Here is a 15,981-nt window from a genome sequence, read left to right as displayed (position 1 = left end):
GACTCTACATCTCCACCATGGTAGGGTTGGGCCAGAAGACCTCATGGCTCCCTTGTTCCTAGATCCACTTCTGAATCTACAAGGCTATGGGGTCTGTCATCATGAGACTCCTTTAGGGACAGTGTCTCTCCTGGTGAACCCACCTATCCCCGGAGCCTGGCAGTGGGATTTGCTGAGGTGACACTCAGCACTAGGTCAGTGGTCTCCAGAGCTTTCCTGGTGCTTCTAAAGTGTGGCGGGCGGGCAGTACCAAGCGCCTGAGGTACAACTCAAAAACTAACTATCTCCTCTGTGGTCTTCAGTGTCCTTTGCTGGCTGAAGCTGCTAACTCTGGTCCTCAGAACAGAATAGAAAGATCTTTGGCAAACAGAAATGGAAGTCCCAGTGTTTGGGCAACCGTGAATAAAGACCACTAAAGTGGTTAGCCTTCCTTATGGCTATATAGAGACTGTAACTAAGTTCTGGCTAATGAGAACTAAGTAAGAGTGTCTGGGCCATACTTAGTGGTGAGGTCTCCTTTTGCTGGCTTCCCACCCCTCCTGCATCCTGTCTCTGGGGAGGTGAGTATAGCAGCTGTTCTGGATCATGAAGACAGTGCCTGTGACTAAGGACAACAGCACAGGAAGCAGGGGAGGGGACATATGTTTTCTAATCATTCAACTGTGGCTTCTGCCACTTAGGCCTGCTTTGGACTTATTTCAATAAATCACTCCCGTCTGAAGTGAGCCATGGCTACCGGGCTCTCTGATACTTAGAGATGACCCCAACCCTCAACTCCTACCAGTGTGACCCCCAAGCCCCTCAGTTCGACATATCAGACCTTTCATGATCTCCTTTTTACTATCCCAGCCTAGGCACTCTCTCTTCCAAGCCTCTAAGCTCCCTCCTCCCTCTGGCCCTCTGGGTAGCTCTGTCTTCTCCCCCATTGAATTTTCCAGACTCAGTTGCAGCCTCCCTTCCTACAGAAAGCCTTCTCCCTGACTGTGCCAGGTTCCGTTTTAGTGGTTTTGGTCTCACTTCCCAGTTCTCCGCTCTCTTGGCACCACTGGGCTTTCTCACCCAGGGAAAGAAACCTGCTGATTTCCATGTCTGTCTGCCTCCTAATCTGTGAGCCACCTGAGGACGGGCTCCATCTCTGCACAGCCAAGGCCTGGCTTGGGGCCCAGCATAGACACGCCAGCAGTAGTAGGCGCTTTGGGAAGGAAGGAACAGGGGTGGCAGATGCTTGCTAATTTGGAAGCTGCTGGGTCTGGTAGGGGATGGACTGAAGAGACAGTCTTTGAACCAGAAGGAGCTAGTTGGATGCAATGGAGGGGAAGGACGTTCTGAGCTGCCACTTGCGGCTTTCACTGTCACCTCCACTTCAGCTCTGCTGGATCCAAAAAGCCCTGGGAATGTCATTAGAGATAGGGCAGCCTTTCAGGCCAGCTCAATCAGCAGATGTGTGAAGAGAGATACGCTGGGTCCCTGCCAACACTTTGTACTTCAACCATGGCCCTAACAGCCCCTGATAACAGGATGGGAAAGTCAACCGACTGGGTTTCACAAACAGCAGATGTACAGGGTTCAAGGTGTCTGACCCCAGGGCTCAGCCTGCAATGAACATTTGTTAACAGCTTCATTTTGCTGGGCCCCGGGACCTCTGGTGGCCCTTTGTCCCTTGTTTTCACAGTGATAGAGAAGCTGAAGAGAGAGACTGCTTGCGGGGACCAGGGCCCATGCTCTGACATCCAGCTGCCCACCCTTCATACCACCTCTATCTATTCAGCCATTGCTACTCAATATCTTATTTTGGATTTAAATAAAGACTGGACACCCCCACTCCCAAGCACAACCATAGACTCACAAAAGTAACAGATATATTGTGATTATAAAAAGATAAAGAGGTCTAGGAATATGTTCTATGGGGGTGTGGTAAGGTGTGGGGGAAGGGGGTGCCTCAGCGGGCCCATGCCGAGGCATCCCTTCCCACTGAGGGACCAGTCACCCGATGGTATAGTATAGAATAGAGTTTATTTAGGGCATGGGGAGGGGAGTTGAGAGGGTAGTAGAGGCAAAGAGGGAGAGAGAGTAGAAAAGTAGAGGCTGGCCATGACCATGTGGAGAAAGGGGGAAGGGAGAGGATGGGGAGAGAGGAGGAGCAAGAGGGCAAGAGAGCCAGAAGAGAGAGACAAGAGTAAGAGAGAGAGGAGGGGGCAAGCAGCCCCTTTTATAGTGGGCCAGGCCTACCTGACTGTTGCCAGGTAACTGTGGGAGTGGAGTCCAGACAGAATACTAACAAGATCTATGAACAAAGAATACACATTTGGGGGGTAGAAACTTCATTTTTATTTTTTCCTATATCTTGCAAAGAAGTTTAAATGTCCTCACATCTAGAAGCGGTCCATGAGCCCCTCTGTGCCCATCAGCTGCCAGAACCACCAACTCTCCTTGCCTGCTGCCCTGGTGCCATGATAGAATCCCACTTTTGCCTAGAGAGCTAGCAAGAGGCACATTCAGCAACTGGGGTAACTTTTCTAGCTTGCACATGGGATTGGGTTGCCCTGCCTTCCTCCTTTCTGAGACTCTGCGCTCAGAGTTGGGGTGGAGTTTCTGGAGGACCCACCTTTGAACTTCTTCCAAGTGACAGAAAAATGACCATCTTTTTTTGTGACTTTGATCTATGTCAGTAGTTGACAAGCCTAGCTACACCATGGAATCTGTGGAGGGAGGGTTTAACAACATAGCCAGGAAAACAGGTGGCCATGTTTCCAAAAGCTGTCCAGGGCATAGAAACACAGAGTCCAGCAGAGAACTATTGGTTAATGGTGTACATATGAGTGGATTCCAACTGATAGATGGTTCAGCTGAAAGAGCATTGTGTGTATGTGTGTGGTATTTATTATGTACATTATGTACATATGTATTTATTAAAATAATTTACGGGCTGTGGTCCAGATAATCCAACAATGGCTGCCTATGAACGAAAGGCCCAAGAATCTAGCAGTTGTTCAGTCCACGAGGCTGAGTGTCTCGGTTAGTCTTTAGTATACACCAGGATTCTGAAGAAGTGAGCTCTAACAGCTTCCTTCTTCCATACCCTTGTATAGCATAGCTTTCAAGCAGATGGCATAGCCCAGATTAGAGGTGGGTCTTCCCACCTCAAAAGATATGGATTAGAGGTGTGACTTCCCACCCCAGGGATCTAGATTAGAAGTGGATCTTTGCACTTCACACTAAGCAAAGGTCCCTCACAGGAGTGCCCCTCCATTTTAGGGTTTTACCTAATTGCCGATGTAGTCAAGTTGACAACCAGGAGCAGCCATCACAGTCATCGTCACCAAGGAGTCCAGGGAGGGACCGGGTCCTTCTGCTTACACAGAGTGTGGCATTCCTGTCGACTAGATGGAGTGTTCCAATCAGAATATGAAACACAGGCTCATGTGTTTAGATACTCAAAGCTAGACCCTCCCAGTCATGTTGGGCTAAGCCTTCCAGACCATAAGCCAAAACAGACTCCTCTCCTTTGTTGTTTTATTGGGTATTTTGTTACAACAGTGAGCAAGGGAATTAATATGATTTGTCTCATAGATTGTTTCATTTCTTTAGTTTGGATCAGCTTTCCCACTGTCCTTAGGGTTCCTCCAAGATAGAGCCACAAGTCAGAGCTCTGTGTCTCCAGAGCCCTATACGGTTTGGTCCCTTCCTCTTCTATAAGCATTGACCTCTTTCTTCTAGATTCTACTACAACTGTCTTCCTTCAGTTCCATGAACGAAGCTTGGCTCCTCCCACTTCAAGACTTGTACGTCAGATCTCTTCTCCCTCTCTAGCTCCCTGCTTGTCCTTAAGCAATGGCATTGCTGGAGAGTGGGTTATGCATGCAGATGGAAAACTTTAACAAATTACCTGTAATATGTAGGATGTGACATTCTCATCAAATATATGCCTAGGATGTAGGGGAACACTGTTTCCAGAGGAAAAGGGAGATGCTGGGCAATCAAAATAAAGGCTGCCCACCATAGTCATGGTGTGTTCATACAACGGAACTTTGCTGACCATCTGCCTTACTCTGCAGTCAGGCCATGCGCTAAGACGTCTGCAAGCCCTATGGCTCTATCATTGTCTTAGCTTCCTAACAGTGCTGAGAAAATTGCTGCAAAATCAATAGTTTACTATAATGTACCTTGGTTATATTATAGTTCTAGGGCTCCAAAGTTTGGCCAGCTTCTCACTAGGGTGAAATACAGGGTCCACAGAGCCAAGTTTCTTCTGGAGACTCTGGAGGAAAAGCTGGTCCATCTTTCCCAGCTTCTCACACTGAGAGCTTGTGACTGTCCACTCCCATCTCTGCTTCTGTCTCCGAATCACTCTGATCCTGATTCCTCCCCATAGGGGCCCAGGGGACTACCTACACAATCCATAGCCATCCATTCATCTCAAGATCACTAGCTGCAAAGTCCCCTCTAGAGTATGAAGTAATCTACTGGTTGTCAAGGATTAGGGACACCATAGGTGTTTAGGGACTGTTACCCTACCTTCCATATTCAGTGTGGCACAAAAGGCTAGAGGGAGGCCTTCGGCCATCTATAGTGAAGGCTTTATTTAAACCAGGCATCTGAGCTGGGTGTTGTGACAGAACTTAGGAGACAGAAGCAGGAAAATCAGAAGTTCAAGGTCATCCTTAGCTGCATAAGAAGTGGAGCCAGCCTAGGTTACATGAGACCTTGCCTTCAGGATGGGTGGGTGGATGGATGGAGCAGAGGTCAGCTGGTTAGCCACTCCATGTGGGAGTGTATGGACTTGTCCAGAACTTCTGAATTTTCAAGCACAACTACAAGTGTACATTAAACATTTTTTAAATAAAATTTTACATGCTTCTGTAATAGAGCATAGCTCGATTATTTTACAGTTCCAGGGATTCAAAGTTTGGCCAGCGTTCTGTAACTGGAGGTAGGTGTCTGTGAGCACCTGAGTCCTCTGCAAGAACAGCAAGGGCTCTTACCTGAGAGCCATCTCCCCAACCCTAGAACGTATGTTTTAAACATGAGCCATCTTTCATTGTTAAGCTTTAGGAACATATATAGTTTAAACAACAACAAGCTGCACAAGCTTGCTAAGGAGAACGCAAGCATGCGTGCTGGCCAGAGTCTGGCTGTGGCTGGGTGGTAGGTCTTCCCCCTAGGACAACCGAGGCATCAGTGACAGTGGATTTTGTGTTACTAAGCCAGTGGAAGACATGGGCCAGTGTCCGAAGGCCAGTCCCTCTCAAGTCGCAGGGTGCAGTTGGGTATCCTTTCTGTTTATCATACTTTTGTAAGCCTATCCCTTGATCTTTGCTCGAACCCCAGAACAGTTAGACTGTCTTCTGGAAAACAGGACCCAAGATACGCATTTTGACTGAGACAACTCAGGAAATTAGATTAATATACAGAACTCATGGGGAGACTGGGAAATAAAGAACAAGATGTTTCCAGGAAACGCAGAAATTCCAGAATAATAGAGAAGCCATCCCAGTGATCTCTGCTGTCTGTAGTCTGGGACCAGACACTCCTCGGAGGCTCTCAGGGATGAGCATGGAAACCCACATGAACACACATGAACATGGTGAGATTAATTCAGGAACAAGGAACTCATCTATGCAGGTGCCAAGACCTCAAGTAGTTAGAAAATAGAAAAGGTTGGCCAAGAGTCAACCAGCTCTTGTGCCAACAGAATAAATTTTCTTATTTCGGCCATGATTGTACAGGACAGAATTAAAGATACCGTAGGTGTAGACTCAGATAAAAACTTGTCGTAGGTGTTTGAGACACAGTGGGCTAACCACAGTGCTCAGAGAGATGTGCTTAATTATGAGCCCATAAGGTTAAATATCTGCCTGGAGAAAATAAAGGGTGTGAGAAAGAAATTAAAAAAGAAAAAAAAAAAAGAACTTCAGAGAGTTACGGTCTGGTTTCTTGGAACATTTTTGAGGAAATAAAACTGACACTGTATGCTTTATGACTTTGAAATAAAGTAAATACAGATAGGCTTGAGCTATTTGGGGCCATCTCCTGTACAACAGGCTGGTGGTCATCTCCTTCATTGTGCTGACATCACATTGCCCTGGGGGGGGGGCAAGGCTTCATGGGGGGCGGGGCCGGGGCCGGGGCTTTGGACTGGAGCTGGACTCCAGCAATTCACTTTGCCTTCTGATCACACTCCCCCTCCCTCCTCTCCTCCCAGTCCCACCTTCACCCCGCTTCCCTACACACTTCCTCCCCTTCTCTAGGTTTTCAGAACCATTTGTATTTTAAAATGTTCAGTCCCTGCAGAATCCCTTGACCCAGTTGCTCATCCTCATCCCAGCACAGAGAATGAAGATGCTGGTGCGGAATGAGCCACAGCGTTCCGGGCCTTCTTTGGACTCTGATCTGCACACAGTCTGCGGAGCTGGACAGTCTGTGGAGCTGGACTCTTCAGCTTCTTCCTAGACATATAAGGCTCTAAAAGGCTGAGGAAATCGCTCCCCTCCTCCCCTCCCTGCATCAGCCCAGAGCACTCACCCCACCCCCCACCCCTGCAATTATCTTGTGCAATGACTCCCCCAGAGGCTTATGTTAGCTTACTTCCTCCCCAACCCCCAGTCCTGTCAGCCAAACACTGTCGGGTGGCCCCCACTCCAGTACTTGCTTCAGGGTTTTTATTAAAATAAATAAGTAAATAAATCCCTGAAAATGGCCAGTCCTCTACAGAACTAACTCATGGTTTATCTTCAGCCACTTCGAGGTCATCATTTCCACATCAGGAAGTGTAAGTCTGAAAGCCCGCTCCATGAGTGTCTAACAGTGTATGAGAAAGCTTACGATCCGGCCAGGTTGTCAAGAACCTGGGCCTAATCTACTTCTAGATGTGTCTCCTCTCGGTTCACCATGCTACTGAGCATCTTGAGCTATTCTGTTTTGCACATTTTCTTTTTTCGTACAAATCTGGCTCTTTTCATGGCGTTTTATTTTTGATTTTGATCTTGAAGCTGTTCGCCTTTCTTTAGTTCTTTAGTTCTCGTTGTATTAATTTAAATCTAATTTTTAAAAGTAAGGAAATGTTAGATTCCTGTTTTTGAAATGTGTTTAATGCTTTTACAACAGAGCCAACCACCTTGGTGGATTCTGGTACCCACCAGTTTATGAAGTGTTTGGGTTAGGGGTGCTGCATGGAATTTAAACACAAAGTATTCACAGAAGAAGTCTTTTTCTGGAAACATTATGGTGTACTTACAGAGTCCACAAAGAACTCTTAGGCCTGCCCATAATTTCTAAGCATGGGTGCACAGCTGAGCATCAGACATATATGGGGAACTTTAAAAAAAAAAAATCCTTGGCTCTCGCCCACACCCAGTGACCTTGGATCCCTGAAGGAAAGCTTGGGGGATGACAAATGCTCCATTTCCTGACGCAATTCTGACCCTCGGCTGAGTTGGGAGCCCCTTGCCTAGTTGATCATCATTTGATGGTCCCTCCTGTAGGATTCTGGGGAATTAATGCCCATCGGTAGGGATGTCTGTGACTCCTTATTCTCCTCCAGGGTGGAGAGCATCCACCTTTCAAGGCAGCCCTCACAGTCCTTAGCCAGCTCTGTTTGGTTTGGTTGTGTGTGGGGAAGGGGAGAAAGATGGGAAGTTAAGGGAGAGTGACGGGAAGAGGCAGAAGCCGCTCCCCCTGGGATCTAGACTGCAGTCCGGCTGCCGAGAGTCAAGACACAACCTGACAAAAGCCAGACTGCCCACCGAAGAGGTGCCTGTTTTCCTGGACACTCTCAAACAGGATGTTCAAAACAACCAAGAACTCTGCAGGGCCGGGATGTCCATGGCCTTGAGCGTAGCTGTTAGCATACCCTTCTCATCTCTAACTCTGAGCGATGCCTCTTGTAAAACCATCTGACAGCTTCAGTCACAAGGACAGGCTTCAGGTCCAGGCCAATATGTAGACCAGCTCATATTTTAAACTTAAAAAAAAAAAAAAAACAAAAACAAAAACAAACCAAACACAACAAACCCTAAAAACATAATTTTTAATTTTGCTTAGTCTTTTTGCCTTCTTGTAAATTATATATTTTGAACAAGGTAACTTAGAAACCAGAGCCTCTATCTATCTATGTATCTATCTATCTATCATCTATCTATCCACCCATCTATCTAGAGCCATAGTAAAGACACCTAACTAAGCCAGACTCTTCCTTGAGAAGCCCATATCCACACTTGGGTATATTTGATCCTTTTCCTGTGCGTGTGGAGTGTCTCACTCGCTTAGATAAAGAGCAAATTCTAACCCTTACCGCCTTAAAGTCCTCCTCTGCTGCATCGTTAAGGGCCCAGCTTTAACTGAGTAGAGCTCCCTGAGGAGGGGACATTTCTGGGTTATGTCTCCTCACTGGGGATTGTATTCAAACTTCACAAGTACTGGGTGAACTACATACCCAGTACCTACTATGCTCTGCCAGGATATTTTTCTTGGGGTGCCCCATAACCCCCCCCACACACACACACACACACACTGGTCTGGCTTTGCCCTCTGGCACTCCACAGATCCTGCCTGATCTGGACTTTCAGAGACTTGGTGTACATATTTTGTTCCTTGAGTTCTAAAGGGAGAATACTCCAGATTTTTCAGTCACCCAGATCTTGTGCCAGCCTTCCTTAGTAACTCCCTAGTTCTGTGACTTCCATGGAAAGGTCTAGAAGAGACGCACAGAGTGTAGGTGGAGGGTAGGTAGAATTTATCACCGAGCAGTAGGGGATTGCACAATAGCCAAAGGGACCACGTGAGAGCAGACAGCGGTCAGAGACCACTGCCACTGTGCTGACCACCTCTGGGTGGGCTTTTTCTAGAGCAGGTAGCTGTTTCTAAGGAATGTTTTCTGTCTGGGTGATGGACAGGTCTATTTGGATTCACTCTTAAAGTAAGGAAGAATTGTATGTCTTGTTTTTTTTTTTACCAGGAAGCTTGAAGGGAGGCAATAATCTTGCTAGAGGGTTGTTTAGATAGTTATCTATTAATGACACCTCCACCCAAGACAGTACAGCATGTTATCTCTCTACCCAGGATAAGAGCTATGACAAGATCACACTCCTTTGACCAGTAATAAAGTCCTGCGGTTTCAGATTCAATCCTATAAGCCATTGGTTATGAGGGTGGTGTCCTTCAAATCCACTAATCTGTAACTAGCTACCTAACACCGCCAGGATTCTTCACACAATATAGCAGCCAACCTAATCCCCGTGTAACTCACTTCCACTGTCTTTCTGACTGCATTTTAGGCTGTTTTTAAAAAATGCATGTTATTTTAAAATCTTCAGTTCCTACAACCCGGCCCCCTCCAGTGTCTTGGCTCAACTGTCCACCCTCAGCTCAAAAGCGGAGACCAATGGTCAATGTAGACTTTATAAACAACGTAGCCCATTTTGTTTGTAATGTATCCGATCTGCTCAAGATTCTCGGAACAAGAATTTTCAGTACTGTCTTAGTAAAACAGGCTCAGGAATGCTGATCCGTGGCACTCTATCAACAAGGTCTGTCAATGGTATTTAAGGAGGGGTCCCAGGATAGAGCTGGGCATGTGATCCTAGGAAAACCCCGCCTCTCTCTGGGTCCCTCTTTTGATTGTCAAAGGAGTGTCCTTAGGCTCTCAGACTTGAGATGTCTACTCCAGAGAAGCCAAATCAGAAACCTCTGGAAGGTGCCTGATGCTGGACCTAAGATGGTAGGCTAGGGGAAATCAGGGTGTTGAGCCAAGATCCCTCAGTGGTGGGCGGTGCCGGGAGCAGGCGGAGCTTAGCTGGTGACGGAACCACATTGGCTGGCTAGCGGCTGAGCGAGGCGGGTCCGCGCGGCTGCTGAACTGACCGGAGAACGGAGAACGCTGATACTAGAATTTGAGCCTGAGCGCGATTCGGAGCCTGAGCCCCAGACCACCGCAGGTAGCTACCGCCGCCCTCCCTCCGCACTGGGGCACGCTACCCCTTCGGTCCCCGAATGGCAGGTCTTCCGGGTGCACTGCTGGATTCTTTCCACGCCGCTTCCTATCGGGGAGACACTGGATGGGCTGGAAGAACACAGAACCACCCAAACCTTCTCATCTTGGTTCCCATCTGGGGCTAGAGCCACTGGCCTTAGTGGACAGGCTAGGACCCGAGCTCTAAGTGTGTGTTCCGGGGTCCTGACTTCAGGCCTTTCACTCGGTGGACACTGAGTATCTGATATTGGGAGGAACCACAAAGCTAGGCCTTTGGGAATCCAAGGATGAGAGAGTAGTGTCCCCGAACCTCTGTGGTTCCCTCTAGAGTAGCCATCAAAATCTGTTCTACTAAACCTGACGGGGACAGGGAGGATGCTGAATTTACAGTGAGAAGATGAACTGCAAACTGTAAAGCCGGATAACCTGTGACCAGAGCTTTTTCTTTTCTTTTACTTTCTCTCTCATTCTCTCTCTCTCTCTCTCTCTCTCTCTCTCTCTCTCTCTCTCTCTCTCTCTCTCTCTCTCTCCCTCTTTCCCTCTCTCTCTTTCTTCCTTCCTTCTTTTCTTCTTTCCTTTCTTTCTTCCTTCCTTTCTTTCTTTCTTTCAAGATTTATTTCATTTATGTGAGTACACTGTATCTGTCTCAGACACACCAGAAGAGGGCGTCAGATCTCATTACAGGTGGTTATGAGCCACCATGTGGTTGCTGGGAATTGAACTCCGAACCTCTGGAAGAGCAGTCAGTGCTCTTAACTGCTTAGCCAGCTCTCCAGCCCAACCAGAGACTTTTCTATGTGCAAAATGAAAGCAACCACTTGGACCCACTTGGACAAGATTCTGAGCAGCAGAGTCTTGGTGTGACCTAAGAGCAATTTGCTACCTAGTTAGATGGGACCACCGTCCTTCCTGCTGGCTTAACTACTCTAACCTGAACACACACACACACACACACACACACACACACACACACACACACACAGAGAGAGAGAGAGAGAGAGAGAGAGAGAGAGAGAGAGAGAGAGAGAGAGATCCTGGTCTTTTGGTTACAAGGACAAAGCAGATGTCCCTGATGGGCCTGCTGGCTCAGGTTCCCCTGGGAGGGCTTTTTTCTGGTCAGCATTGATTTCTGTATGGCTAAGGACCTGGCTGGATCCTTGCTTTTCTGGATGAGGTTTTTGTTTTTTTCCCTGCACTTGGGGCAGAGGGTTGAAGGGGCCAGGGATGGGAGTGGGGGTGGGGGTGGGGGTGGAGGTCAAGGATCTGGGTTGGTGCAATTACACTTTACTGCTGGGTGGAGCAAGCCTCTGAGTGAGACAGAAAAGGCACAAGGTTTCTATTCCTAGCCAGAGATTAACTGTGTAACCAATCTAGGAAGTAGAAACATAGTCTAACAGTCGTTTATGCAATTTTAGATACGTTTAAATTTCATCCTGTTATGTTGTTTTAGTAAAGAAAGTCACTGCTGTTTTAGGCAACAATAAGCAGACCTACCTCAGCTGGTGTTTGACTTGCACCCCAGAAAACTAAGCCCTGTCCCACTGTTCTGGGGTTGGGGGGCTCTGCCAGGTTGGTTTCTGAGACCTTGAGTGTTCTGATATCTGCCAGAGTGGAGTGTCTCTGGTTTTAGACATGTAAGACCCCACTCAACACCCACCACCCCAGGGAACTCTACATTTGAGGGAACTGGGCTCCCAAGTCTCTAGGGTTCTTGCTCAGATCTCAGGGCAGTTCCTCGGTGGCCTTTGTGGGAATCTTAGTGTGCCTAAGTATGCCTGTTGAGTACCTATTGTGCCTCAGCAATATGTCTACTCTAGGACCGGACATGACCATAGAGGTGACTCTGATGAAAGAGCAGAATTAATAATTATGTGTGGTGTTTGCGTTGTTGAGGCGGGGTCTCACGCTGTAGACCAGGTTGACCTTGGACTCCCAAGGGCTTGTTGGGTTGTTTCTGTGGGTGAGAGCATCCAGCTGGAGGAGAGTGAGGAGGGCTTTATGTGTGGTTTAGGCCAGAACTAGGCAAAGAAAGGTTCTTGGTTCTTAGTTTCTTAGTTCTTGGTTCGAGTTTCCTGTAGCCACACGAAAATCTTATTAAAAAGATAAAATTCAAGCCAGGAGGTGTCACAGTGCAAATTTTAGCTGTGACACAAATGATTGGATTGGCTAGTATCTCCTGGCGCTCCAGGGTATTGTCACTCTCAGAAGGGGGGCTTCCTGGAGAAATTCTGATCCCTCAGAGTCCCTTCCCTCGAGGTCTGCCACGCTAGTGAGGGCATAGAATGACAGCAACAAAAATCCCTGCCTCAGAGGAGCTCACCCTACTAACATGCTTAGGGACAACGATCCACAGGCGTGTAAGATCAGTACAAGGCGAATGAGACTGAGAACCATACTTTGGAGGTTCGGAGGTCAGCTCCAGAGGTGTCCCAGGGTTGCGTTGCTGCTGCTGTTGTTTGTTGAGACAGAGTGTGTTATGTATCCGAGTTTGTCTTCAAACTCACTGTGGAGCCAATGATGGCCTTGAACTCCCGATCCTCCTCCCTCCACCTCCTAAGTACTAGGGTCACGGGGATGAGCCCCATATATGGTTTATGTCATGGGGTGATTGAACCCAGGGCTTCGAATGTGCTGATCAAGCACTTTTATCAGCTGGGCTACATCGCCAGTTATCGCAGCTCCCGGACTCTGGTATTCTGGTGTTCGCAGATAGGGAACTAAGCAGAAACACGTATTTGTAGCAGACACAGAGGCAGGTTATTAAAGGTCAGGTCATTTCCAATGGGGAGGGAGCAGGGCTGGAGAGGAGTTTAGCTGCTCAAACATTACAAATTCACAGAGGACCAGGCTTCTGTTACACAGACTGGGCTTTCCACCTCAGTTTCACGGTGTGGGCTTTTACTCAAATGCACAACTTCATGCCTGGTGTGTCTCATTAGCACCTTAAATTTTCATCCAGAAATGTGGACTTTAGCGTGGTGATGAGCCATTGGTTCCTTTCAAACACTGCAACAGGAGGACCAAGAAGGGCTATGCAGAGCCGGTAATATTTGATAGAGACCCAAAAGAGGTGAAAGAGTGGGCCAGATTTGAAGGGGACATGATGGGTGGATTTTGTACCCCACAACCTATGCTTTTGGAGGCCTCTGGGTAACCCTGTTCACTCCTACCTGCTCAGCTTGCTTTTTTTTTTTCCTATCTGCTCCAAGGTCCTCAGGATGCTGAGTGCCCGACTCTTGCTGCCCCGGCTCCTCTGCCTCCAGGGCAGGACTACCTCATACTCTACAGCAGCTGCTCTCCCGAACCCAATCCCAAACCCAGAGATTCGCTACAACAAGCTGTTCATCAACAACGAGTGGCATGATGCGGTCAGCAAAAAGACCTTCCCCACAGTGAACCCCACTACAGGTGAGGTCATCGGGCACGTGGCCGAAGGTGACCGGGCAGATGTGGATCTGGCTGTAAAAGCAGCCCGAGAAGCCTTCCGCCTGGGGTCCCCATGGCGCAGGATGGATGCCTCAGAGCGGGGCCGGCTGCTGAACCGCCTAGCTGATCTTGTGGAACGAGATCGAGTGTACTTGGCTTCACTGGAGACGCTAGATAACGGGAAACCTTTCCAGGAGTCTTATGTCTTGGATCTGGATGAAGTTATCAAGGTGTACCGTTACTTCGCCGGCTGGGCTGACAAGTGGCATGGTAAGACCATCCCTATGGACGGTGAGCATTTCTGCTTCACCCGACACGAGCCAGTGGGTGTATGTGGACAGATAATTCCTTGGAACTTCCCACTGGTTATGCAGGGCTGGAAGCTGGCCCCGGCACTTGCCACAGGCAACACTGTGGTCATGAAGGTGGCAGAGCAGACCCCACTCTCTGCTCTGTACTTGGCCTCCCTCATCAAAGAGGCGGGGTTTCCCCCAGGAGTGGTGAACATCATCACTGGCTACGGCCCCACGGCGGGAGCTGCCATCGCTCAGCACATGGATGTGGATAAAGTAGCCTTCACGGGCTCCACCGAGGTGGGCCACCTGATTCAGAAGGCGGCTGGCGATTCCAACCTCAAGAGAGTCACCCTGGAGCTGGGTGGGAAGAGCCCCAGCATTGTGCTGGCAGACGCTGACATGGAGCATGCCGTAGATCAGTGTCACGAAGCCCTTTTCTTCAACATGGGCCAGTGCTGCTGTGCAGGCTCCCGGACATTCGTGGAAGAGTCCATCTACGGTGAGTTTCTCGAGAGAACTGTGGAGAAGGCCAAGCAGAGGAAAGTGGGGAACCCCTTTGAGTTGGACACCCAGCAGGGACCTCAGGTGGACAAGGAGCAGTTTGAACGAATCCTGGGCTACATCCGGCTGGGACAGAAGGAAGGGGCAAAGCTTCTCTGTGGTGGGGAGCGTTTGGGGGAGCGCGGCTTCTTCATCAAACCCACAGTCTTTGGGGACGTTCAGGATGACATGAGGATCGCCAAGGAGGAGATCTTTGGGCCCGTGCAGCCTCTGTTCAAGTTCAAGAAGATCGAGGAAGTAATCCAGAGAGCCAACAACACCAGGTATGGCCTGGCTGCAGCTGTGTTCACCCGAGACCTGGACAAGGCCATCTACTTCACGCAGGCCCTGCAAGCCGGGACGGTGTGGGTGAACACCTATAACATTGTCACCTGCCACACGCCATTCGGAGGCTTTAAGGAATCTGGCAATGGCAGGGAGCTGGGGGAGGATGGGCTCAGAGCCTACACAGAGGTGAAGACTGTCACCATCAAGGTTCCCGAGAAGAATTCCTGAGATTGGCCATCTTAGAGGCCCAGCCCTGTCCTGCAGCTCCGTGACATCTAGCCAGTGGAGGGCAAAATCTGATTTCAGCCTGAGTTCCCAGTGAAGTGTTACAAGAAGTGTCAACCAATAAAGTAGTCCAGCCAGAGCTTTTCTACTTAAAGCAGAGACGGTGGCTGGGCCCAGAGTGCAGCCCATCTCATCCCTCAGTCCCCCCTCTCTGCTGAGTTATAGCCAAGAAGCCTTAGGAGTCTCCATAAGGCATATTCGAAACCACTGACTGGCCATAAAAAGGAGTGATGGGCTGATCCCAGGGCCACATGAACGATCCTCAAAAACAGAACGATCAGTGAAGGACACCGGTCCTACGTCGATCAGTGTTTGGCTGGGACCCGGGGGAGGGGGATAGGGGAAGGACCACTCGTGGATGTGGGGCTCCTCTTGGGGGAGGTTTTGAAAATGTTGTGGAATTGGGCAATGGACACAGTTGGACAACTTTGCAGTCATACTGATTTACTATCAAATTATGCACTTAATTAGGGTATGGGAATTAATTTCGTTTGAAAATTAAAATAAGCTCAGTGTCCTAAAATCTGTATCACTGTTTTCCTTTGCGCTGAACACTTTACTTTCTCTGGCCCAGACAGGACCCAGCGAGTAATCGCTACCTCCTCCCCACCCCCGCCCCTGTCCCCAACCCCCTCCCATGTTTCCAGGTTTCTTTTTGATTTCTCTTGGCTGATGACTAAGTACAAAGATCCATGGGAAATGCTATACTTCCTGCCCAGGGGAAGTCTGTATGTGTCATTTAGGGACTTCCACTGTCACCCTCCTGACCTCTACTGAATCACCTCATCAGGAGGCCTTTGCCAGCTTTGAACCTCAGAGTACACACACTCACACAGACACACACACACACTCACTCACACAGACACACACACACTCACTCACACATACTCACATACACTCACATACACACACACTACATCACACACACTCACTCACACATACTCACATACACACACACACACACACTCACATACACACTCACACACACACACACACACAGAAAATCCAAGCCTGCAGGTGGACAAGGTCAGAAGCTCAAGCCCAGCTGTGTCCTTGTCCTCTACGGCGACAGATCATGGTGCTTACAGATTAGACTGCTCATTGTGAATGCTACACCCAGTGAAGCCTGCCTGCGAATGCTACACCTTGTGAACACTATGCCCTGGTCATCTTTTCAAT

At 48.7% G+C, this 15,981-nt stretch overlaps 1 protein-coding gene across 1 annotated transcript; it reads left to right on the top strand.

The window, feature by feature from the left end:
* Window positions 1-9,826: 9,826 nt before the first annotated feature.
* Window positions 9,827-15,325, top strand: Aldh1b1 (aldehyde dehydrogenase 1 family member B1). Its single transcript, XM_021159701.2, has 2 exons — window positions 9,827-9,932; window positions 13,177-15,325. Exon 2 carries the CDS (start codon window positions 13,186-13,188, stop codon window positions 14,743-14,745), a length of 1,560 nt encoding a protein of 519 aa, XP_021015360.1. The 5' UTR covers window positions 9,827-9,932; window positions 13,177-13,185; the 3' UTR covers window positions 14,746-15,325.
* The last annotated feature ends 656 nt before the right edge of the window (window positions 15,326-15,981 follow it).

The sequence above is a fragment of the Mus caroli genome, unplaced genomic scaffold, assembly GCF_978045245.1.
Source record: "Mus caroli unplaced genomic scaffold, Mus_caroli_1 scaffold_6, whole genome shotgun sequence".
Lineage (NCBI taxonomy): Eukaryota > Metazoa > Chordata > Mammalia > Rodentia > Muridae > Mus > Mus caroli.
This window is presented reverse-complemented; position numbering and strand designations above follow the sequence as displayed.